The sequence below is a fragment of the Ascaphus truei genome, chromosome 3 (genome assembly GCF_040206685.1).
Source record: "Ascaphus truei isolate aAscTru1 chromosome 3, aAscTru1.hap1, whole genome shotgun sequence".
In the NCBI taxonomy this organism is placed as follows: domain Eukaryota; kingdom Metazoa; phylum Chordata; class Amphibia; order Anura; family Ascaphidae; genus Ascaphus; species Ascaphus truei.
In genome coordinates this window covers 223,238,616-223,263,204 of record NC_134485.1, presented here as the reverse complement: position 1 = coordinate 223,263,204, position 24,589 = coordinate 223,238,616, and the positions used below count along the sequence as shown (strand labels likewise).

The 24,589-nt window shown below is 41.3% G+C and overlaps 1 protein-coding gene across 5 annotated transcripts in view; it reads right to left on the bottom strand.

Annotated features, from left to right (window-relative positions):
* The window catches only part of GPM6B (glycoprotein M6B), a 128,142-nt gene that overhangs the window by 19,140 nt on the left and 84,413 nt on the right, over positions 1-24,589 (bottom strand). The window contains exons 1-2 of one of the 5 annotated variants that reach the window (XM_075590195.1): positions 23,227-23,603; positions 14,412-14,525 (exon numbers count right to left, since the gene is read on the bottom strand). The exons of 1 other annotated variant lie outside the window; for it this stretch is intronic. In XM_075590195.1, coding sequence (XP_075446310.1) covers positions 14,412-14,525; positions 23,227-23,287 — 175 coding nt within the window. In that variant the 5' untranslated portion in view covers positions 23,288-23,603. Of the gene's footprint in view, positions 1-14,411; positions 14,526-23,226; positions 23,604-24,589 lie in introns of those variants that run through there. 3 more of the 5 variants (XM_075590197.1, XM_075590196.1, XM_075590198.1) reach the window with 3 other exon arrangements.

Below are 24,589 nucleotides of genomic sequence, written 5' to 3'. Positions count from 1 at the left end.
TTTTCTCAACTATGGCTGAGGGAGAACTATAGAGAATTTTGATATTGATATTTTTGCACTGAATCCCACTGATTCTAGGGTGGCAACCCGACAGTTAAGATGGTCATAGGCCTTTTCAGCTTCTAGAGCTAGTAGGAATGCTGGGGACTTAGAATGTTGCTCTGTGTGCGAGGTTGATGATGCGTCTGGTATCATCTAAATCTCGTCTTCCTTTAATAAAGCCCACCTGTTCCAGATGAATCCCCTTTGGTAAAATTGGATGGAGTCTGTTAGCATTCATTTTGGCATACAATTTAATATTAGTATTTAAAGGGGATATCAGTCTATAATATAGGGGGGGGCATGTTCTGAAAAAGTTATTGAACAATATACAGTAGTAAGTTGTGGAATGAGAACTACTGTATAGCAATTTTTTATAGCAAAGATTGTGAGATTTATTTGGGTCCGATAGCTCCAGATGTGTAATCAGAGATTCCAGTGGTGTAACATCTTCAGGGAGAGTTTCCGGAGATTACATTTAGCTAGAAATAAATCAATGTCTGTAGACAACCGAGATCCCAAACATTGTAAAGAGACTCATAGAAATCTCAGAACTCCGAACAAATACTTTCAGGATCATAGATTACACTGCTTTTTGGGACGGATGCCATGGATTCTAGATGAATATTGTTTTGTTTTTAGCCTATTTGCCAGCATCTTTTCTGCTTTATTACTTTTGTCATAAAATGTTTGTTTTGTCCAGCGTATGGCCCTTAGATTTAGAGGCAAGAAATTGGCACACCCAACAAAAAGAAGACCACTGTGAATGTTTAAGTTATCGTCAGTTTTTGTTCGTTCTGCAGTAACTTTGGACCATGCTGATCTTTGTGGAATCGGCAACGCCTCACCATGTATTAGGGCTCCTTCTGGAATAGGCGGATTCAGGGCAAGTGATTCCAAGATTGGGATACCTTCTTTAGGTGAAACAACAACGCATTATTGTGGGAAAGTAATAATAATAATAGTAGTAGTATTAATAGAAAGTAGCAGCTTACAGGTAAAGCTCCATCTTTATCTGATCTGGTTTTCCCATAGATTTTTATTTGTAATAGGAATTCCCATCTCTTGGCTGACGTGGATTAACCCAGACCTGGGAAGAGCTGCAGATTGAATCCCTCAAATTCCATTTGGCTTCGGGATCTAGTGGCTCTGAGAATTCCCTCTTTGGTTCAAAAATAATGAAGACGTACAATTATGTCTCATGGTTCATCAGCCATCAGGTTTTTAGACTTTGGGGCCCTATCAATTTGGAGTTGCACCTCTGTTAAATCAGGGACTAGAGATGTGAATACGCATGAGATAGGAGTCAAGATAATATCATTACTTTCTCAGACAAGTTTCTGATTCTTATATTGTTACGCCTGCACCTGTTCTCGGCTTCCTCAATATTTCCCATAATTGAGCTCATTTGTGTTTGCAGCTCAGAAATATCTTTAGAGTGTGCCGCCTGCCTATGTTCTATGCGCTCATCCATCTCTGTGATGTGGGATGAGATAGAGGCGATTTACCCTTTAAGGCACTCAGTCTCTGCGACTCAGCCCGAAGTGCTGTTTTAATTTCTTTAAAATAGCCGGTTATATCCTTTCTTGAGAGAGGGGGAGAGGACTCACCTTCAGAGGCCAAGTCCCTGCTCGAGTTTCCTCCACATGATGGGGAGCCACCATTTTCCAATGACCATTAAAAAAATAAAAAATAAAACATATTTGGGCAACTTCGGGCAGGAATCTTCTTTATTTAGGTTAGCCGGAGCATTCTGCTGTTGCCTGCGATCAAATTCGGGAGTGCATGTATCTGTGGTCTGCTGTCAGCAACGCCATCACCCGCCTGCACGGAGCTCACTTAGTTTGCAGCCATCTTCCTGATGCACCTCTACCATAACTTTTTTTATGTCCGGTTATACCCACGTACCAGCTTCACGTTGCACAGCCAGCCATCAACCTCACACAGATGAGACCCAAAAGGTTGAAATAGCCGTGTCTGAGTAGGTTTACAAGCTATGCACTTCTTTAACCCAGGCTGTGCTGAAAAGCATGTAATATGGCAGGCATAAGCACATAGGGGTCCATGTTAAAATAGATGAAAATTAAAGAGTGACACACTGTGCTCATTTACATGTCATTACCCAGAATCCCTGGCTGCATTGGAAGCACCATTTGCTAAATAAGAAAAAGGCAGGGTTGTAGAGATGTCTGAGACATGCAAATGCACAAGGTATTTTGTATTTACTGAACAAAGAGTATCCGCATAGAGCATTTCAAGTGTTAAAATAAGTATTGTACTGATACATACCAAGATAGTTTTTCCTATAAACTGTAAGATTTGTAAATTTAAGATCCCGATATTTGAAGCAAGACATTTATAAGAATTACATTTCATACTTTATCGCTAAAGACAAAATATATTTTCCTTACTTCTGTCCGAACACTAACTGAATTTTCCATTCTATATTTTCATTTCAATTACAGATTTAAATTAACTATAAGAATCCAACATTCAATCACGCACCTATCTTTATTTTAAAATGGGTTGTACAGCATTTCTGCAGTAATTACAGAGTGTGTGCTTTTTTTCATGGAATTCTCTGGAAGACAATGTGAGTCGGGTCTACTGACTATATGCACTTTTTACATAGTTGAGGTCTGCCAGAACCTCTGCCAATCACTATGTAATCACTGGCAAATTGCTTTATCATGCTTTGCCATTATGAACTGGATATTAAGAGTATCAGTGCTGATTTCCTCCATGCGTTTCATGTCGCCATGTAGACAAGGGAGCTAGCAATGCAGTTCGTTATTCACCACACAGATAGCATGATGCTGAAATTACAAAAGATTTAACCTCTCCAATAAATGGTAGTTTTTGAACTATGAACATACTACATGGATCAATAAGAGCGCAAAATGCAATTCCATTTAATTCTTCCTTCAGTCAAACTTGAATCTACATGGCTTTTTTTTTTTTTTTAATTTCTTTATGATGCATGAACAGAGCCAAATGCTCTGAATGTATACTGTTGTTGAATGGCTCTTAACCAAAAGGACATCTTGCGAAGCAGCTCCCCATGGGATAGGTAATCTTGCTTCCTTGCTAAAAAGATCTGGTGAGGCAGGATGGAATAACAACATGCAGGATACAACAGCTGTCCCTGGTGACTAGGGCACCATCTGGTAACCCCTTCCCAACCTCTCACTTAAGTGCACTTCTTTAAAAACACTTTCTGAAATACAGTGCTTAAATATAACGGCCCTAATACCCACTCATCCGCCAATCTATTTATATAGCTTTTTAAGCTGCAGGGTCTGGAAAGCAAAATAGTGTTTTCTAATGGTTAAACTAGTTCATAAAGGTTACCTCATTACCAGAACCAAAAACGTTTAACTACTTTAAACATCACATGACAACTCTGACTTCACAGCCATTCACCAGATAATCTATACACTTATTGAATACCTTATTTTGTTAACCAGACATGCATTTGACAAATGACACATACATACTGTTATTGGACATTGAGACACGAGAGCAGACTGCCATGCTTCTTGGCATCCTGGTGGAAGGATGGGTAGAGTCAGTGGGTATATGTAATTATTAGCACCACAGATCAGGAATATCCCACATAGAACCGACACTGCACATATAAGGATGGTACAATAGCTACTATAAACGTACTTCCATATGCAACTGTAGACATCTGGGAATTACTTTCTTCAAATGACATACAAAGTGCTAATAAGTCTATGTTAATTATGTAAGTCTTTGTGCTGCTGACTTTGAACTGCAAGATGTAGATCAGCGCTTACCAACCTTTTTTTGTAAAGGAACCTATAATTATATAGACAGATTCCAGTTATGTAAAATTGTCTGCATTTACCTGCTTACATAGCAGTGTTTTTCCCTTCAACTTTGATTTTAGATTAGGAGAATAGTGTGTTGTGGGAGTTGGGAACTACCATAGTCCCCCTCTGTGGAGGCTATGGGAATGGGTCTGCAGAAGGGGTGTAACACCCCAAAACGTTGCCCCCCATATCTTCCTGCACAGATATCCCTCCTCGTCAGGGGCTCTCTACCCCACCTTCACTTTATCAGTGATATCACTCCCCCCCCTCCCTCCCTCACCATCTCTCCTCCCTGTCAGGTTCTATACCTGCATTTCATTTACCACCTGTTTTTAATTAGCATATGGTTGTAGCATGTCTTTTTTTTCTTTATGAATACATATTTCTAAGCTATATTAGCTTTCTTGTTTTCATTTGGAGTGCCGGGAACACCTGGTGTGTTCTATAGTTTACTTAGAAGAGATTGAGGGTCTCTTCATTGATCCCGCGCACCCACAACATACATACATCTGTATTATAGCTTTACATATGGTAGTGCTGTCTAAACAACATACTTTCTGTATGTTTTTCCCTCCATAGACGTGCACCTATTAAACTTGGCATATGTCGTCTAGTCAAGAGGCAGCTATGACACAGGCTAGCCCTCATTTATTTGCTTAATCTGACATCGATGCAACTCGCATCGCAACTTTATGCTTAGGCAAACAGGATTTTTTTTTACAGGCAGATCATGCACCCGACATACCCAAGGACCCAGAGTTGTTTTTGAAAAAAAGAGTAAATTTAGAACTCCATGCAATGACACTTGCTGAACACTTTAGGCTCAAACGTATCCCCAGCGGGTTTCGTTACCACTAAGACCAACCCTCTTCTCTGACCAAAAAGAATACTGTGAGAAATGGGAGGGGATTCTAAATAAGTGCTCGCAAGACTTAAATCATTCTTACTATTGAATATATTCAAAAGGAATTGACTGATACCAACAGATTATTAAACTAGAGGAAGCACTATAAACCACATTGGAACCAGCTGACCTAAGCTTTTTCTTTAAAAAGAAGTGGATGACCTTATACTTGAACATAGCAAGGAAATCAAATCCAGGAAGAGGAATAAATTCATCCATGACGCCAGAGATTACAACTTGGGAAGAGTATACACTTGGCAGTGACGCGATCCCCGAACAGTGGACGAGAGATGGAGAAAACAAAGGCCATTCTCAAGACAGATACCACATTCCGATCTTGCCAACGCCTCAGAGTGACTCCTCATCCAGAAGGGCACCAGATTTTTGTTTTTTTTAGATCTACAAGACACCAGAACCAGAGACGACTGAAGCGGCGGGTGGGGCGGAGGCACAAGCAGACGAGACCAGCAACAGAGAGGGATGCAGACAAGATCGCAGAATTGGTAGTAAATATATCTAATACTCCACTTTCTGCTAAACATATAGTGGTCCTTTAGTAAATGACTATCTTTTGTACCTATTGTATATACTGACCCACTAGAGTTAAATGAGGATCATGCAAAATTCTATAGGTCACTCCGACAAATGTTTTTTTGCTAAATATCCTTCGTCAGGGGTTCGCGCCGATATGGGCAGAGGCCGACATCATTTCATTTTTTAACACAGGATTGTAAAAATAAGATTAGTAGATTCAGTCCACCTCCTATGAATCATACCATTGAGACATATCTCTAGTACACAGGCAAATAAAACTCCTAAAGAAAACAACCCCCACAGCACCAAGATGTACCAACTTCACATGGGCAGAGAAATACCCTCACAGAAATAGAGTGTAATAGGGAGATTATTATCAAGCCAGCAGACTTGGGGGTGGGGGGGGTGTGAAATCATCCGCCATGTCTGACATCTAATTACCCCCTTTAATCGCACTGCAGGAGTCATATCCAAGATCTTGCAGATTGTTACAATGGCTCATGAAGGGGGCATTATATCAACAGTAAAGGGAATTTGTGATTAAAAGAGATCCGGTAAATGTTTTTTATACTCGCACGAAGATCCATAACATTTGCTTAAAAACTACCAGGACGCCCCATTGTAGCGGGATCCGTCTCTGTATTCCAACCATTATCAATATTTATCGATAAATTAATGGAACCAAATGGTAACCGATACACGCTCTTACATTATTAAAGACACCACAGACTTAAGGAAAATTGCCTTGTTCCAAATTCACCATGAGAATTATTTTGGCAACCATGGGTGTTAATAGCTTGTACACTTCAATACCGCACGATGATGGCATACAAGCAGTTAGGTCAAAATTGAATGCCGAGGGCTCTTTTACACCCAATGAGAGGAGATTGATATTAGATCTACTCTCCATCATATTGAGATAACATTTCTTCCTTTTTGGAGGGCAGTTTCTATGTACAAAAACAAGGGGCGGCGATGGGATCCAATACAGCACCCACATATGCCAAACTTTATATGAATGGAGTTTGAGATAGTTTGTTTATGATCATCCACTATTTAAGGAACATGGGCGTATGTGGGTGCGTTTTATTGATATCTTTATGATCTGGGCAGGTACAGCTGACACACTGTTGGAGTTCATTGGACACCTCAATACTGCGAGGGAGACCATTGGATTCACACATTTGACACAATCCATACATTTTTTAGACACCACCATTTCAAATCAAGGATGGTGGACTTATCAGATCTCTACACTAAACCAACAGATCGGCATAATCTCTTACATTTTGATAGTTACCATCCACCCGACACTACCAGAGGCCTACCGCACTGCCAATTTGAAAGAGCCAGGCGGATCATTAGTACTATACCAGAGGCCCAGATAAGATTAGATCACATGCAGGGCAGGTTTACCAACAGAGGATACACCAGGTCCCTCTTACAGACAGAGGAAAAAGGCTGAAACACTTCCACGAGATACCCTAGTAGATAGGGGGTACATACACACTCCCCAAAGAGTTCTCTATACCATTCATATCAACATATCAGACATGGAGCAACCAGGTTAGAAAAATATTTCTGAAACATTGAAACCTATTAGGTACAGATGGGGATCTAGCTCCGAGCCTCGCAGCTAAACCATTGTTCTCCTACAAGAGGGGCATAAATCTCAGAGATAGATTAGGGAGGGCAGACATTGGAGGCACACAGGTTACTCAGACTTTTTTGGGGACACCCAAATACGCGTGTTTTCGATGTTGCAGCTGCACAATGTAACAGCATGCAGGAAGGCCACAAATTCACACATCCCCAGTCTGGTAAAAAAAAATATTTCATTAAGACATTTCTTATGTGCCTTTCATAGGAATGTTATATACTTGATAAAATGCCCTTGTGGGTTAGGGTATGTGGGGGAGACAACCAAGCCGGTAAAATATCGGATCAGACAGCATAAGGTGGCCATGCGTAGGTGTGATATGGAGGCCCCTGTGGCTCACCACTTCACACAGGCCGGGCACAGTGTAAGCCAACTACGCTTTCAAGTTATTGATACGGTCGGAAAAAAAACCACGAGGGGGCAACCTAGTGCCACGGCTGTTACAGAGGGAGTCCAGATGGATAAGGAAATTGGGGACCCTGGCGCCGGGTGGAATGAACAAAGAGTTGGACTTGGGTTTTCCCTCCTGAGATCCTGCTTCTTGTTCTCCCTCCATTAGGCGTTACGGTGTACCATATCCTCTCAGAGTTAAATTACCATGGTCTGGTGCTCATCTTTCCACCCAGTGACTGGATCTCTCCTCTTCTCTCGCCCCCGCAGAATGCCCTACACACGGCTTTTGCGCTGGTACTGATGCTCTTTATCCTGAGGTATGATCCTGGGGTCAATCCCACTTTCCATTCAGTCTGGATGCACGCCGCTGCCTATGTATGCAGTGGATCCAACTATAGCTTTCTAAGTCTCTTCCCACCTCTGCCCATCCATCAAAATTCAATTATAATGTATGTATATGACTCTGAAGAAAGGCTAAGTGGCTTTAATCAGGAACAAGGGTTAGTACAATTATTACTGCCTTAGCACATTAAGATCTGTAGTGTGTGGTGGCTATAAATCCAGAAATTAGCTTTTAATAGGCTGTATAGAGCAATCTGTGCATTAACACATTCCTTTGTTTTCCTCTGCCCTGGAGTGCCATGGCAATGTTGAAGCCAAGGAAGGACAAGACTGTCATATTGGCCACATCCCCGTGGGAGGTACCTCTGATCTGTGCATTTCTGATGAGGCTACACACTTCTTATGCAGCCCCCCCACAGCACAGCATAGCATTGGATGAGAGCGCTGTTAAGCCCCACCCACTGATGACTGACAGTGATGTCACATGGGTCACACCCATACACGGAAGTGAGCGCCATTTGGCTCCGCCCATCGATGAACCAGGACGACAGCATTTAAGGCTTTCAATTGATGCAGCCTCATAGTGGCCCGCTGTCTGCTGTGAACAGGACTGTGCACCATGAACCACAGGCTTTTCTATGCATATACAGATTGAGTAATTTTGATGCTAAGCAATTAGCACTGTGGTATACTGAGTAACAGGGACTGTATCTCAGAGAGTCTGGACAGCCCTTCAACTTTGATTTTAGATTAGGAGGATAGTGCTCTAATGGACTTGGGAAGTACCATAGCCCCCCCTTTGTTGAGGCTATTGGAATGGGCCTGCAGGAGACGTTTAACACCCCAAAACGTTGCCCCCCAAATTTTCCTGCACAGATATCCCTCCTCGTCAGGGACTCTCTAACCCACCTTCACTTTGTCAGTGATATCACTCCCCCCCCCCCCCTCCCTCCCTCCCTCACCACCCCTCCCTTTCAGGCTCTATACCTGCATTTCATTTACCACCTGTTTTGTATTAGCATATAGTTGTAGCATGTCTTTTTTTTCTTTGTGAATACATATTTCTAAGCTTTATTAGCTTTCTTGGTTTAATTTGGAGTGCTGAGAACACCTGGTGTGTTCTATAGTTTACTTAGAAGAGATTAGGGGTCTTTTCATTGTTCCCGCGCACCCAAAACATACATATATCTGTTCTATAGCTTTACGTACAGTAGCGCTGTCTATACAACACTTTCTGAACCTATAATTATATTGTGAAATTCTGCGGAACCACAACCCTCTCTAATAGCGAGTCTGGGATCAGATCCATTTTAAAATGTTCTGTATTTGGTACAATTCTCAAATGACCTACAAATTGCAGGGAACCCTTTAGAGAAGCCCGTGGAACCCATGTTGAGAAACACTGATGTAGATGAAAGTGCATGCTGTTGAGTCGTACTTTTGCATCCCTAGAGCTACTTAAGTAAAAAAGTTTGAGTGAATTTAGTAAGAAGCAAATTTGCTGAAAGTTACAGAAAAGTAATTTAATAATAGAAGTAAAGGGAGAATGGTAGGCCCCATTTCCTGTCGGCAATAGTTTTAGCAAAAATGTAATAAAATTTCTGAGTCGAGATCAATTCTATTTTGCCGGCAGCATACATTAAGCCATTATTAGAAAAATACTACATGTAATTGCACAATGGAAGGGCTTTAAAATTGACCCATTCTATCAAACTGCAGTATATATGACCAAAAGGTGTAAGTAGACAATGTAGAATGACAATTCAGATCAGTTGGCATACTGTGTAATTAAAGAAAAGCACTTTTCATTGTGTGCTTCAATATTATAAAGGTGAATTGCAGAGTAAAATCCATGTATGTATTATGCTATTTACAGACTGAACATAAATGCCATGAACACAAGATACAAAAAGTGGACGATGCAACAAGCTTTGCCAAACCCACTATGCCTGATTTGGGCAACATGAGCCAGAAGGTTCAAGTCAGAACCTCACTACAAGTTGCCGTTTTATTCATCACTCGAGCTGCAATTTGTGGAGGATCCCACCTACTATTATTTTAACCTCTTACAAGTGATCATTCAATTTATTTACAATGATGTTGTTGTCTCCCATCTTTTTTTATAGTATAAACTTGATGCGGGACACACAAAGCTCATTTATAGTATATAGAGTATATAGAGTATATAGAGTATATAGCATGTAATAGGATAGTATCATAGAAAACGTCAACTTAATTGGTTTGTGTTAAATCCCCACAAAAAAAAAATGCATGGGATAAATCCCCCCCTAAATATAGACTGCACGGTACAAACACATCAATGTCTCTTGCTTTCAAAGACCATTTTGTCCAAAGAATCACCAGAACCCTTTTGTTCAGCACAGCAGAATAAAAACATTTTTGTCCCCAGGCTTGTGAACAGCAGTTGCCATGGAAACAAGTTAATAACGGCCCAGCGACTTGCTTAGAGCCGACTGTGATCCTGGCTACAGATTTAACACATTCGAAGGAGGGCTTAGCTAGAACAAGGGGTGAAAGTATTCTGAAGGGAATTCATGCTATTAAACACGCATTTGAAACTTAACTGGATATTTTAGCTAAGGGGCAAAAAAAAAAGGGGAAAAAAAAAAAAAAAAAAAAGAATGGAAAGGGACATCGTATTTTCCAACAGCAGGAGAAGCTGAACGTGAATATAGTCTATTTGGCCCGGACTGCCAAATGACCTTGTTTTAATAAAGTTCATACAGTAATTGAGGCAGATGTGCTCTTCCCTATAGCAGACATCACTATTTAGAAACCATATTGTGAATACTGTAGGTTAGCTCCCCTCCCTGAGAACATGCTGCTCAGTACTGCACTCAGCAGGGCTCTCTGAATTAATTGCTCCTCTAGGCAGACGGCCAGGTCTATAATGACCAAGCCATGTCAATGATCGAACTACAAGATCACCGCCCTTCATTAGGCTTCCTAATCTCCTTCAGGGGCAAATCCACAGAGAAACAGTGGGCGGATCGGAAATCTCTTCAACATTGGAAACATCTGATGGGGCCTGCACCCAACTGGTTATTTATGTTTCTAACTTGTTGGGTGCCCCAAGGTCATGTCATATGGGCCGGCACTCCAGGGGCCCTCTGACATACAGAGTACATCATGCATAAACTGCTTGATTTCTAGGGGGAGGTCATAGTTACCACTCCCAATAGAGTGGTGAAGGCAAAATCGGAACCGAAGTGGAGTATCCTCCTCTTCCATTCACATCCTGTGGGACTTGCTCATGACTACATACTTGATCCTTACACCAAGCAATCCCATGCTTGAGTGCTGAAAGCCTGGCACGCAAAGGGTAGAAGCATCACTACTATGCAGCAAAGAGACTTTTTGAATACAAGCAGGGTACTCCTCCCTACTCAAAATGTACCTAAAACTGAACCTCAATCTGTGCACATTTAACAAAACACCAACTCTCTCTTGCTATACTAGCCCTTTTGGAGCAAGAGGGGGGGGGGGAACAAAAACAAAACAAAAAGTAATACAAATGAATAATCGTATGTATAAATGTATTTATATAGCACCATTAATGTACAGTATAGTGCTTCACAGCAATAATACACGACAATAATATAGACACACACGTATTGGAGAAGTGGTGAAACAATTTATTCCCTTTCATAATGCATAGCTTTTCCCTCTCGGCTTGTGAAACTTGTCAGGCAGTATTGTGCCCCAAGGCTCTCAGGAAGTGTGACATTGATTCACTATTCTAGACCTTTCATATGCAAAAACAGGGAAACTCTTTCGCTCCAAAAACAGAGGGAAGCTGCATTCACTGGTGGACTGAGAGCAGCTCTTTGTCCCAAATATGTCAACTAGTGATGAAGGTCAGACAGCAATGTCATCTATTGTCAATAAAAGTGCCTGTTTCTGTACTGCGTCATGGAATACAAACTTTTAAGTCATTTATATTTATTTTATATAAAAAGTGGTTTGTATTTTAATAAGCCAAATAGGGGGAGCACAGTATTAACAGACACCCCAATTAATACTAGTAGTTGAGCACAAAGAATGTTTTGTTGGCTAGTCATTTTTATTGATGTAAACAAAAACAAAAAAATACTCCTGTCCCTTTTTCAGGCTCGACTCTGTACCTGCAACCCAAACACAGACTTCCTTACTAAACACGCTTCTGTTATTTAATGCACCTTTCTTTACAACACGTGTATTTTCAACACATTAAAAACACGCTGAAATGAAAATCACAAACAAAACTCCTTGAGTATCTATGCCAGTGTTTTTCAACCAGGGTTCCTAGGAACGCTGGGGTTCCCAGGGCATCCCTAAAGGGTTCCCTGTAATTTTCTGGTTATTTGAAAATTGTACCAAATACAGAAGAATTTACAATGCATCTGATCACACAGTTGATATTTGAGATGGTTGGGGGTTCCTCAGAATTTCACTTAGGGTTCCTTAACCAAACAAAGGTTGAAAACCACTCATGTATGCATATATGCCCCTATATTTGGCACAAGAAAACCTTGACTAGTTGTGGGAACACTGATTCATGTAACAGGCATTTTTGAAACAATTTCTTTTATTTGTTAACCCAAAATCTTAATATTCCGGCGCTAAGCTGTGAGCATTAAGAAGTGGAAGCTATTGAATAAAGATCTGTAGAGTTTAGCTAGCTTATTATCTCTTTTTAATTATGCTCCTGATGCCTCTGGAAAGTAGAGTACAGTAGTTCAAAATTAATACACTGTCTCTCAACCGACTCCTCAGGACAATGCAGTCAGACAGACTAGGTTTTAGGAATAAATCAATCAATTAATTACCACACGAACGTGTTTGCACTTACCTTCGGTGGATGTGTGCGATGAGAAAGATATGGCCAGGCTGGGCATTCTGAGGAGGGGTGTTAAAAAGCCATAAAATAGCAATTGTGTACAGTATAGGTTCGGGCTGCAAAATTTGTTCTAGTTAGACTTTTGCTATACAAATTAAATTCTTGCATTTTATATACTCAGCTGGTAGCTGTTATCCATGAATTTAAGGTAAATCTTCCCTATAAGAAGTTGTTTAAAAAAAAAGAAAAGAAAATCACAGGAGTGATTTTGTAACATCTAACATTAATGCGTACAATTACTGTACAAACTTATTTTATGTCACTGTGTACATTATTTACCAAAATAAAAGTAAAAGACTTCGCTAAACGTTTTGTATTTTCAGACTATGCAACTCCCGTGGCCCAAGCCATGCCCAGGAGTAATGACAAATCAACTATCCTGATTGCTATAAAACAGCATTAATATGTGAAATAAATTAGAACGTCACTACTGCCAATTGTTTTTTTGCCTTCTCCCCTTACAGTATATGGAAGTAAATTCTCGCTCGAGTCTCTTAATGTAGTTTTCTCACCATTCATCTAGCTAGTCTAACTTTTATAGACCATTTTGGATTCGAGCAAGGAAAACGACAATTAAATCTCAATCATCCTGATGCCATGTGTATGAATAAAACAACAAAACAGGACACATTAGTGGATTCAGATGTTTGTATATGGCCATCTAGAAGGACACTGTGACTGAAGAGCAGACATTACATAGGGGCCTATGCAGAGAGCAGCGAATTTTAAAATTGGCGAATTTATTAAAAAGTAGCTTTTTTGGAGAGTTTTATTCTCCATATGCAGAAAAGTGCGAATTCTGCTATGTTTAACATGGATGCGTGTGGCGAGTTTAAATTGGCGAGATGCGCGCTTCAGAAACGTGTAAAAACAAATTCGCGCCTTTTTTTTCCCTTTGCAATGGCCGCGAGCGGCAGCTTCTTGCCAGTTGTTTCTGGCGAGGCAAAAAGGAGACAATCGCGCCATTTTATTGGCACGAACAGCCGCTAGATGCCGTTCGCGCCTCTCTGCATACGGATATTTTTAAAACTGGCGAGATTGCGGTTCTCGCCAGCCGCGAGGCGAGTTTTACAAATAGAAAAGAAAAATTGGCGCGTTTTTCGGAACTCGCCATTTTCTGCTGCTTTCTGCGCGATTTTCTCCAAAAAATGGCGAATTTCGAAATAGCGCTGCTCTCTGCATAGGCCCCATAGTCTTTTAAAGTTTGTGCCATCTTGTTGCTCGATTTCTCGTGATGTCAAATATATTTTTACTATACTATTCTATATATATATATATATATATATATATATATATATATATATATATATATATATATATATATATATATATATATATATTCCCCATTGATTGCTATACCTAAGGGAGAAGCGCAGGGATTCACTTTTTGTTTTGCACAAATATATTTTTACCACCATCAATGCTATATTGTCATTCGGTCAAATTTAAAACAATTACTTGAAGCTAATGAAGGTCACTGTAACTCATGGCAGGGGAATGCTTCGTAGATTCCCAAGTCTCTGTAGTACTTGCGGGACCCTGTATATTCTGTAGATTTTATTCATTCCACTTTTTCCTCCCATATGTATGAATACAAGAATAACACAAAATCATCAGGGACTGTTGCTGGCTGTATTTCTAAACTGCATGCAGGGGAAGAAAAGTCAAATGTAATATTCACAATACGCAGTCATCTGGGATACACAAATCTAGTACGATGTGAAATCTAGGCAATCACTACTGGGCAACAGTAGCTGTGAGCTACTACATTCACACTTGGGTTCTACAGGGCCCTTTATTTACCTTGAATCCCCAAAGGACCCATATTGTCTCTCATTGCTGGCACTTGAAGGTGTGGCCTTGAACTCCCGTACTTCCAGTGGTACCTGCCAATTTCCATTTCTGGTCTGGTGTTCACTGCCAATTTTAGGTAGTAAAAAGTCAGTGTCCTCCAGCATAGGCTTTTAAAGTCAATTTCACATTTCACCTAAAGAAGCAGTAGTAGTTAACCAGAAATATCTACATATATTTCTTTCACCTAAAGAAGCAGTAGTAGTTAACCAGAAATATCTACATATATTTCTTTATTGCAGGGACATTGTACAGGTTACATGTATACTGCAGCCTGACACCTGAACAGCAGCTGCTAACTTCCTACCCAATCATTTATATCAAACAATGACAATGATACAAAGGAAGTAAGAACTGTAGAGAGGACAGGAGGAAGGTAAACAAAGGATAATATCAGCAGCATTACCACAGCAGCATGACCATGGTTGTATTTACACCACACACACAATGCATCACATTAGAAGTACAGAAGTATCTTTATACAATATGTATTGCGTTTTAATTACATAGTATGGATTCAACAGTGCTAAATAGACCTGCATTAGGGCTGCAGCCACGCTGCTGCTGAGAGCGCCCATGCTTGAGTGGTGACGACACCAACTCTCCAAGCAGGAACGCAGGGTGTCCGGCAACTTTTTCTGTGAGCGCGAGCAGGGAGGGGGAGGGATGGGGGTGTTTGGGGGTGGTTTAACAGTGACTAGCGCTGATTGGCTGAGGTGGTCATGTGACCCCTCAGCGTGCCTAAAACTTTTTTTTAAGATGTAATCTGTCTCAGCAAGCTTCCAGCGCCCACGGACATGCACCGCATGATCATGGCCGGACAGATTTAAATTGATTGTGCGGACCGTGCCAAGCACAAAGCGGCAGCGTGGACGCAGCCTTACCCTTCCAGCCAACAATTGTAGGTGCTAAACAGCAGTATCATTTTCAGGACCTTTTCTTGCGCACAGTGTGTGGGCCGACTCCTTATATTTTAACCACCGGCAGTATCCCAATGGCAGTAGCAATATTCCAACCCTAGGCAAGAAGTGCATTTACTAAAGGCTTCTGGCTGTAAAACCACACCCCCCTACAGCACTTACAGTTCTCCTTTTCTTAAAGCTTTGATGGGTGTTTGGCTTGTACTGTAGGTGTGGAATGGGAGCAAACAGACATACTTGGGCACGTAACAGAAGAGTTGCAAAGTGGTACTGCCAATTTCAGCAATTACCCAATATTATTTATTGCCATTTATGTCCATGGGTATTAAAAAAAAAAAAAAAAGCTAGGATTCAGGTTATCAATGGGAAACAAGTACTGCGTCTTACTTTGGGATGGTTTGGCAGAAGTCGTGTAATTCATATTTAAAAGCAGCAACCTGTGCTGTTCATTTATTTTTCCTAAAATGTTATTGTGTGTTACCTGAACTAAGGGGTCCCCTGCCCCAGTCTTGCATCACAGGCTAATAGAAAAGCATGCCACTGGGAGATCATTTTTGCAGCTTCCTATTAGTGACCCCGCAGGGGACCAGCATACAACAAATACCTTAAGAACCGAGGGTTCCCCAAAGCAGTGAACACCCTAATTCATGCAATAGAAAAAACAATTATTACAAAATGGGGGAGGGCTGCCTTAAAATGGCCTCAAAATGTCATACTGATGTTTAAGGAAAATAAACTTTTCATGATCGCTCCAAGTAGTTGAAGATTCATGGGGCAGTTAACTTGCCACTGACATTAATATCTTGTAAGGTTCACTACACACCAGCGCCTTCAGATCTATTAAAACCTATAAATTGATGTATTCGCACAAAGAAAAGACCGGCGTGTATCTCTGGAAGTCTTAATGTGTTGGAGAAATTGAACAACCACTTGTGGAAATCCACATACGGTGTGTGCTTAAGCGCATAATGGCTCGCGGTTCCACATACGGTGTGTGCTTAAGCGCATAATGGCTCGCGGTTCCACATACGTTGTGTGTGCTTAAGCGCATAATGGCTCGCGGTTCCACATACGTTGTGTGTGCTTAAGCGCATAATGGCTCGCGGTTCCACATACGGTGTGCTGAAGCGCATAATGGCTCGCGGTTCCACATACGGTGTGCTGAAGCGCATAATGGCTCGCGGTTCTTTAATATTCAAATGTCCAACGGTTTGTAAAATATCTAAACACAAAAGTTGCTATTACAAATGTCCAGGGAGGCGTCCGCGAGCGGCGCGATCACATTGCTTAAGGCAGCGGTGCGCAAACTGGGGACACACGCAGCAGTTATAGAGGTCCCGCGCTCTCCCCCAGACATTTAAATTAAGTGCCGGGGGACCGTGTGAGGCGTCTATAATACACTTCCCTTCCCGCGACGCCCTGGTAACCCGGCTTCAAATGACGCCGCGGGGTCACGTGACGTCATGTTACCATGGCAACGTGGCGTTGCATGATCCTGCGCGTCATTTGATGCTGGGGTCCAGCAGGGCAGATGGAGGGGGGGGGGGGGCGAGGCGCAGAGGAGAGCAGGCAGGGGTGCGCACGGAGGAAAGTTTGTGCACCCCTGCCTTAAGGCATTGATCGCACCCATAGATCACGCGGGCGCGACAGGAGGGGGAACGTTGCGCGAGGAATCAGTTGAAACTTTATTTCTTTGCGCGACGGGCAGATCACGTGAGTGGTTCGCCCAATGAGGACGAACCAGCTCCGTGACATCAGACACGCCCCCCCAACAGCGCGTCTAGCATGTCTGAAAAAACGCACCCACTTCATGCGGGTGATGTCACGGACGCGCACACCTCCGTGCGGGTGAAGGCTGTATGGACTTAGGATGACAAAGATGGACAGGAAGCATTGTGAAATCAAAGGAGGATGTGTGTTTTTTTGGCTATATATTTTGTTGGAGAGATATAGATATAAGTCTACATTCTTACTTAAGCTGGCAATCGTTTGGTGCTCCTGTTATACAGCTGTCAAAATCCTGATTGTTAGGCACACAATCGCCACCTTTCAGTTTCAGTCAGTGTACTGTAACTCAGCAACTACAATGTATCCTGATATTATGAAGGTAACATTATCTGTGGTTCCAGTTTACAGTTTATTGGAATATTTGCAACAAATGATTCCAAACAGGAAAGTGCTGCAAAAAGTTTGCACTGCTTGGGAGGTGGGCTAAAGCCTGCTATAGAAATCAAAGGATCCTTTCACACATTAAAAATGGCATTAATGTAAGTGTTGAATAACTAAAAATTAATGTTTCTAATACTACAGAACAGATTTATAAACCATAAAAAAAAAAACTCCATAAGATTTCACGTTTTGCTGCTTTAAGGTCTATTGGTCCCAAGGACATTACATTTTAGAATGAATTATAATGCTAGCTGCTATATACTTGAACGTTAATCTCAAAGCACTGCAGGGGTTAACTATTGCTTTATTGATTGAAATGGGTAAAAGTAATGAACTGCAATGTAATTTGGAAGCCTCTCAGTAACCAGTACAAAAGACAATTACAGTATTATACAATATTCTTTTAAATGTAGAGATGCAGCGGCCGTTATTCGAACACTTCACACGGTGTAAACCTCGGAATACCCATGTCATGGCGCGGGAATTCTTCCAACCGTACCGCCTTTAGTGCGAGTGCAGAAAATGGCATTTTAGTGTTACACAGTGTTAAACACTGAAATTGACACAATAGCACAGTACTGTACACATTACAATTCATTCATTTCTGCCACGGATACGAAACAGAATCCATGAAATTCAAACAGAGCAACCGCGATAAACACGTGTGCCTGGGGCGATTGGCCGCGTTAAGTACAGCAGCGCACACAAAAACGGCGCCATGATTTATTCAAATTATTGCCGCTGCATCTGTAGATGTGTGTTCTGTGAAGTCCCATTTAGCTTTGGGTACTTGTAACACATTGTTCCAACTCAAAAAGGTCAAGAGAATGTGGACGTTGTCCAACCTATTACAGAAGGATGTCATGGCTACAGGAAGCGGTCACTGCCTTCAGTCACATTTTTATCGTTTAAAATTCTGCAAAAAAGCGCAAGACATGGGGACAGATTCAGTAAGTCACAATCTGGGGCATCAGGTACTGATCCGTATTTACTGGACATTCAAGTCAATGGCAAAAAACACAGGATCCTTACCCCGCATTGCAGCTTAGTCAATCTGCCCTATGCTGTAATTTCCAAACAAATTCCAGAAGAATAGGAAAAGACACGAGAGGGAAGGGGGGGGGGGGGGGGTAAGAGGTGTATTAAACGTACACCTTCCGTTGGACCTTTCTGCTTCTTTAGTTACTTCTGCACACCTTCCATTCCATTGTCCTGCAAGAATGTCCTCCTTTTGGTTTACTTCCCTATCTGACCACTCCCTCTGTGTCTCCATCCTCCTTTCCACTCCCACTTACAGTTGGCATACCCCGAGGACCCGCACTTCTCCATTTCTACCTCGTCACTTGGAAAATTAGTCATTTGGTTTTCACTACCACCTCTCCCCTTCTCTCTAACCTTAGGTCACCAGCTGTCTTTCTGCTTTTTCCTCGTGGACGTCCCATGACCATCACAAAACATCCTAAACATTTCAAAACTAGATATTTTTCCCTTTTAACTCCGTACCCGTTACTGGATTTTTCATTTGCAATGAAAGACGTCACAATCCTCCTGATGGCTAAACCAGATCAGCACCATCGCCGCTTAATGAAAACACCCCACAAAATGCATGGTCTTTGGAGACATGTCAAAGTCAGACATTTTAAGAAGGTTTATTTTGTTTTCCTTGTACATTCATGACTCCCACAGCTATAATGTGCTGGTTTATCAGTTTGAGGTTGTCAATGGCTTTTGATTTATGTAGTTCTAGGTACAAATGTTCAGGTAATTTCATTTTGCTGAAGTGCAAGGAAGTTCAATCAGAATTATATAAAAAAAAAAAAAAAAAAAAAAAAACACCTTATACATACAGTATGGATATAGATAGATATTTTTTTTATATGGGCACGCATTATTTAAACAAGTAATATCACCCTACAAGAAGCCTGGAGATAAGACAGCACACTGGATGAAGAAAATAAATTGTATTGAAATCCAATAACTGAAACCAACATTTCGGTCTGCTACAGTATGGGACCTTTATCAGGGTTATTTGTTACTTAGAGTATTACAACAAGAGATAAAAAGCCCCAATACTACATTCAAATGAGAAAGTATATAGTTAAATACTTATTTTTCTCTTCTCATAACGGCCATTTAGTTAAACTCATTGGCCAAAGCGTTATAATCCTGCAGCCACGTCACAGCATGACCACTATGCAAGTCCTAACACTACCGGGATAGACATCTAGCTCAATACATCATACCTTATGTGGCCAGGTCTCCCCCTGGGTTCCCCATACCTCCGATAGCGCTACGGAGGGGGGTGGGGGCGTTCAGCAAGTGCCAGTAGGAGCAGGGACGTTGCGGCAGGCGTGTGTTGAATTACTACATTCAAAACATTGAAATGTTTGTCACCGACATTTTGCCAATGTGAATACACTATTTTTACCTTGTGCTAAGAGTGAACCATCACATGCTATATGATTTCTCTTTTAGCATTCACATAAGAGTAGCACGCCAACTACTTGAAAAGTGGTATCAGCTTCATTTAAATCTCCAACGTTTCAGTTCAGCACAGTGAACCTCTCTCAGGGTGAATAAAATACAATAGTGTAGGATTACGCTCCCTGGGTTCCTCCCCATAAAACAGATGAATACCATCAGTGATAATAGATTTCATCTTGTTCTTTATTTTATGTTGTATGATTATGTTTGAATATACGTAACCAGGACAATGTGGTCAATCGGATGATGCGGGTCATGCAGTCAAAATCTCAGAAAATCCCTTACATAAAAATAATTTGCAGAAAGATATATTTCATTGCGTGTCACTCATCACTTATGTTGTAATCACGGAAGTACTCCCACCTCGGTCAAATACCTTCAAAATATAGACACAGTGCATTTCACTGGAGTAGACCATCTTCTCTATGCCTTAAAGCACAATAAAAGGATGAGACTTACATAAAATGAAAAAAATAAATACATAACAGCATATCAGACCTCATCCGGCTGAGCTCTCCGTCCACGACCCTACAGGACAGATCTATTCTAGCTTTAAGGCACAGAGAAGTTGTTCGGCTCCAGTGAAACGTACGGCGGCCATTTTGAAGGTAGTTGACCGAGTGGGAGTCCTTCCATGTTTACAACACGAGTGAGGCGTGACACGCAATCAAGTATATCCCTTTGCAAATTATTTTTATGTAACGCTTTTCTTACTGCATTACCCCCATCATCTGATTAACCCCATTCCTCCTGGGGACGTATATTAAGTGACAGATTTCCCATTAGGCCCAGGCCGGCAAAAGTTGGTGTCAGCAAAAATGGCCACCCACATATACAGATGCCGCGCTGTTGGGCCTATCGGGAAGGCACTTACATGTTGCTGAGGCGCTCCTTCCGAATCGCAGCGTCATGTCTCCAACATGTCACACGGCGTCTCGCTGCCATGGGAACGTGACGGCGCGATGTCATGTTACCATGGCAATGCGACACCGTGTGACGTCCACGGCCTCATTTGACGCTGCAATTTGGAAGGAGAAGTAGGGCGGCAGATCTTGAAATCTGCCGCAGAATACACTGAAACATCTGTTTTATATTGTTCTTTGATTATAATCATCACTGATTGTATTCACCTGTTTTATGGGGAGGAACCAGGAGATAGTATAAATATTGCACTATTGTATGGTTTGCTCACCATGAGAAAGGTTCATGGTGTTGAATCGAAATGTTGGAGATTGTGATCAGCGTGCTACTCTTCTTATGTGGACACTGTGGGATTTTTCCTACGGCGTTCCTGCGGAGCACCTCCAAGTATTCTTACTTCTTAGAGTGCAAATGCATTGTCACGGACTCCCTTCTCTTTTAGCAATGCTATATGGAATACATGCATTATAAAAAAAGCTACTTTAACAAAACTACTGACTCTTAAACGTTCTCACCAGCCATATTTAAACATGATCACATATCGGAGGGGGGGAAAAAAAGCTCAACAAAAAAAACACACCATGACTAATCAATACAGAACCACCATTTATTTTATCTACACCATTAGGAACTTTTTTTAATTGTGTAGTGATTAGAAGGCCCCAAAAGTATACAGTATCACCCACGTACCTCTGGATGTTGGCTATATGTCTGTCTCTAAACGACTGTACCTACCAAATCTCAACCCAGATATTGCTCAGCATCACACTGTGCAACTGGGGATTTTTATCATCATCTTTTTTTTTTTTTAAATCAACAGGAGGTCTATTCAAAGTCACAGCGTTACAGGGTGTGTGTAGACGCCATGTTGCCTTCCCTTTACTCCTTTTCCCCCTTTTTCATTGGATTGACCCATCATACGCTTCACCGATTTGAACGCCCATCAATTCAAGTCTGCTTCTCCTACATACACCTTCCACATTAAAAACGTACTTCAAGCATCTCAAGCTCACAAATATTTTTGAATGCCTTCTCCCAAGCTACGCTCCTCCCCTCTCCACCAAGAAATATGTAGATAAGTGTAGATTTTAAATCTGTTTTTGGTACAGCCTTCCTAAGTTATGGTCTGAAAAAATGACTTCCATGTTATATACTGTAGGACTCCTCATATGTATCATCTGTAATGTATTCATTAACAGAAGGGTCACTTTAAATATATTTGTGTCAAGCTGTAGCAAATACTTTAAAGCTCTAGAAGAGCCAGTGGTACACTTTAATGTATCTCCATTGGGACACATTTGCAAGCTTTAACATATTGCAACAACAAAAAACTATTGGTTATATGCAATTATTTACAAACAGGAAGGCTTTAAGTATAATTGCTAAAGGCACCAGAAAATAGAATAGTGCTAGGTAGCAAAGAGATGGCGCATTATTTCATAAAAGTCACAATTGTAACATGGCGGCTAGTTGCTAAGAAACCATTTCTCTGTTGAAAAAAAGAAAAAAAAAAGGGGGGGGGGGGGGAGGAGAGAAAACTCACGAACATGGTTTAACTGAGCAAAACATAATGGTGACTTCTCACAAAGAGCCAGAGAACCTACAACCCATGTATAACCTTAAGGGCACACCTGATGGAATAGACAGCTGACTTGCATCGTGTGTATGTGTGTATGTGTGTATGTGTGTATGTGTGTATGTGTGTATGTGTGTATGTGTGTATGTGTGTATGTGTGTATGTGTGTGTGTGTGTGTGTGTGTGTGTGTGTGTGTGTGTGTGTGTGTGTGTGTGTGTGTGTGTGTGTGTGTGAAGAAGCCCAACATCGATTGAGAAGTAACAAATCAAAGATTTCTGCAACAACAAAGCATCGTCTCAGTTTCCAAAAGATTCGAGATTTAAGATAATCAATACAAAAAAAAAGAGCCAGGATCCATAACTAAAATCAGTTTAGATGAAATACTAGTGGCATATTAAATGTGCACAAAGAAAGATTTAAAATACTTGTGTTGCAACATTTACCATTTGTTGCTGCTATAAACCAAGGCTGACATTTAATCGACCAAATCTGCTCTTTCCATTAATGGGTAAGGTCTGACCAATGCTTTGCTGCTATAACATTTTAATTCATTCCACAATCGTGTCTACATATTCAGAAATAAAAAATAGGCAACAGTGTTTAAGCTTGAAATTTTTTTTTTTTAAATACCCAGAATGAGCTAAGCCTTCCAGACAGACACTCACTGAAAAGCTTGAAACAAGAACTCTTTGGTACCTTTTTTCTCTTGGCTTTGTTCTGTAGTTTCCTCCGCTGCAGTTTCCATGGCTTGTTTCATCCCATGCACCAAAAATGCCTTTTAATTTCCTCTCCAAACAACACTTTCCACTGTCTTTCTTTGCTCTGAACTCCCGTCCCTGCCTCCTATTTACAGCTGCAGTGATTGAGTGGCTCTGTTCTCTACAGTAGATTACAGCCCTTTCCAAGATGCAGTCTTGTCAGCTTCAATTCCGCTCTGCCTACTGGTCCTCCAAGAGTTCTGCCAGAAAGCAGTCATACGTCATGCAGGATCCCTACTATAAAATGGCCATTCTGTGCTTGATTGTACCCAGACTTGCTGAAGGCAGAGTGAAAAAAGCTGTTACCACTCCCTCCCTCCCTCTCACGCTCCACTTTTTTTTTCTCCCTTCCTCAAAGTCCCCCTTTGTAAAATGCTAATCAATTCTCACAACTTAAGAATAGAAGTGTGACAACACAAGAGGGGATGGATGCGAGAGTGAAAGGAGATTTCTGCGGTCACATGATACTTAAGGGTGGATCTCCCTTAATATACCATCTCCTGGGAGAGTGCATGACAGTCACAAGGCTCCCTTTCCCATGGGACCCATATTCATGCCTTGCAGCTTGATTCATCCCATATGCCCTCTTCTCAAAGATTTTCTTGTGCTGGCTTCAATCACTGCTAGCCAGAAGCGAATGTTGTCTACTGTACAGACACACAAATCCTCTTTTACAGAAAAATCTGGACCATAGCTCACCAAAGAATGGCACACAATGAAATCGGGAGCGCCTGGAAAACACTTATAGACATCTCTTTAGGTGAAGCCACTCCTCCCAAAATATGTTTTCAACTAAACTAAACAGCATTCTTCCCACTTAATAGTTTGTGACAGTGTCTACACTTCGCTCTTGAAGAGTTCAGCTCCATTCCAAAGAGTGGAACCGAAATCTTCCTCAACAAGGGGAAGATTTCAAAATGAATAGGGATGGTGGCTCAGTGAGTAAAGACACTGACTGGCACGGAGTTTCAAGCAGGGGAGCCGGTGTCGGCTCCTTGGGCAAGTCACTTTATCTCCCTGTGCCTCAGGCGCCAAAAACATAGAGGCAGGGACCTTTGCCTGCAAAATGTCTCTGTAAAGCGCTACGTAAAACAAGCAGCGCTATACAAGAACATGCTATTATTATTATTATTATAAGAACATGCTATTATTATCTAGGAGAGGAAATGACAGTCATTATATATACACAAATAACTGAAAATAACGCAAGCATGTATCTCAGGAATTGTACATTAAAAAGGAAAAAAAAAAGTCATGACAATTGTTTAAAAAGGCAACATCAAACCAAAAAGAAAATGAAG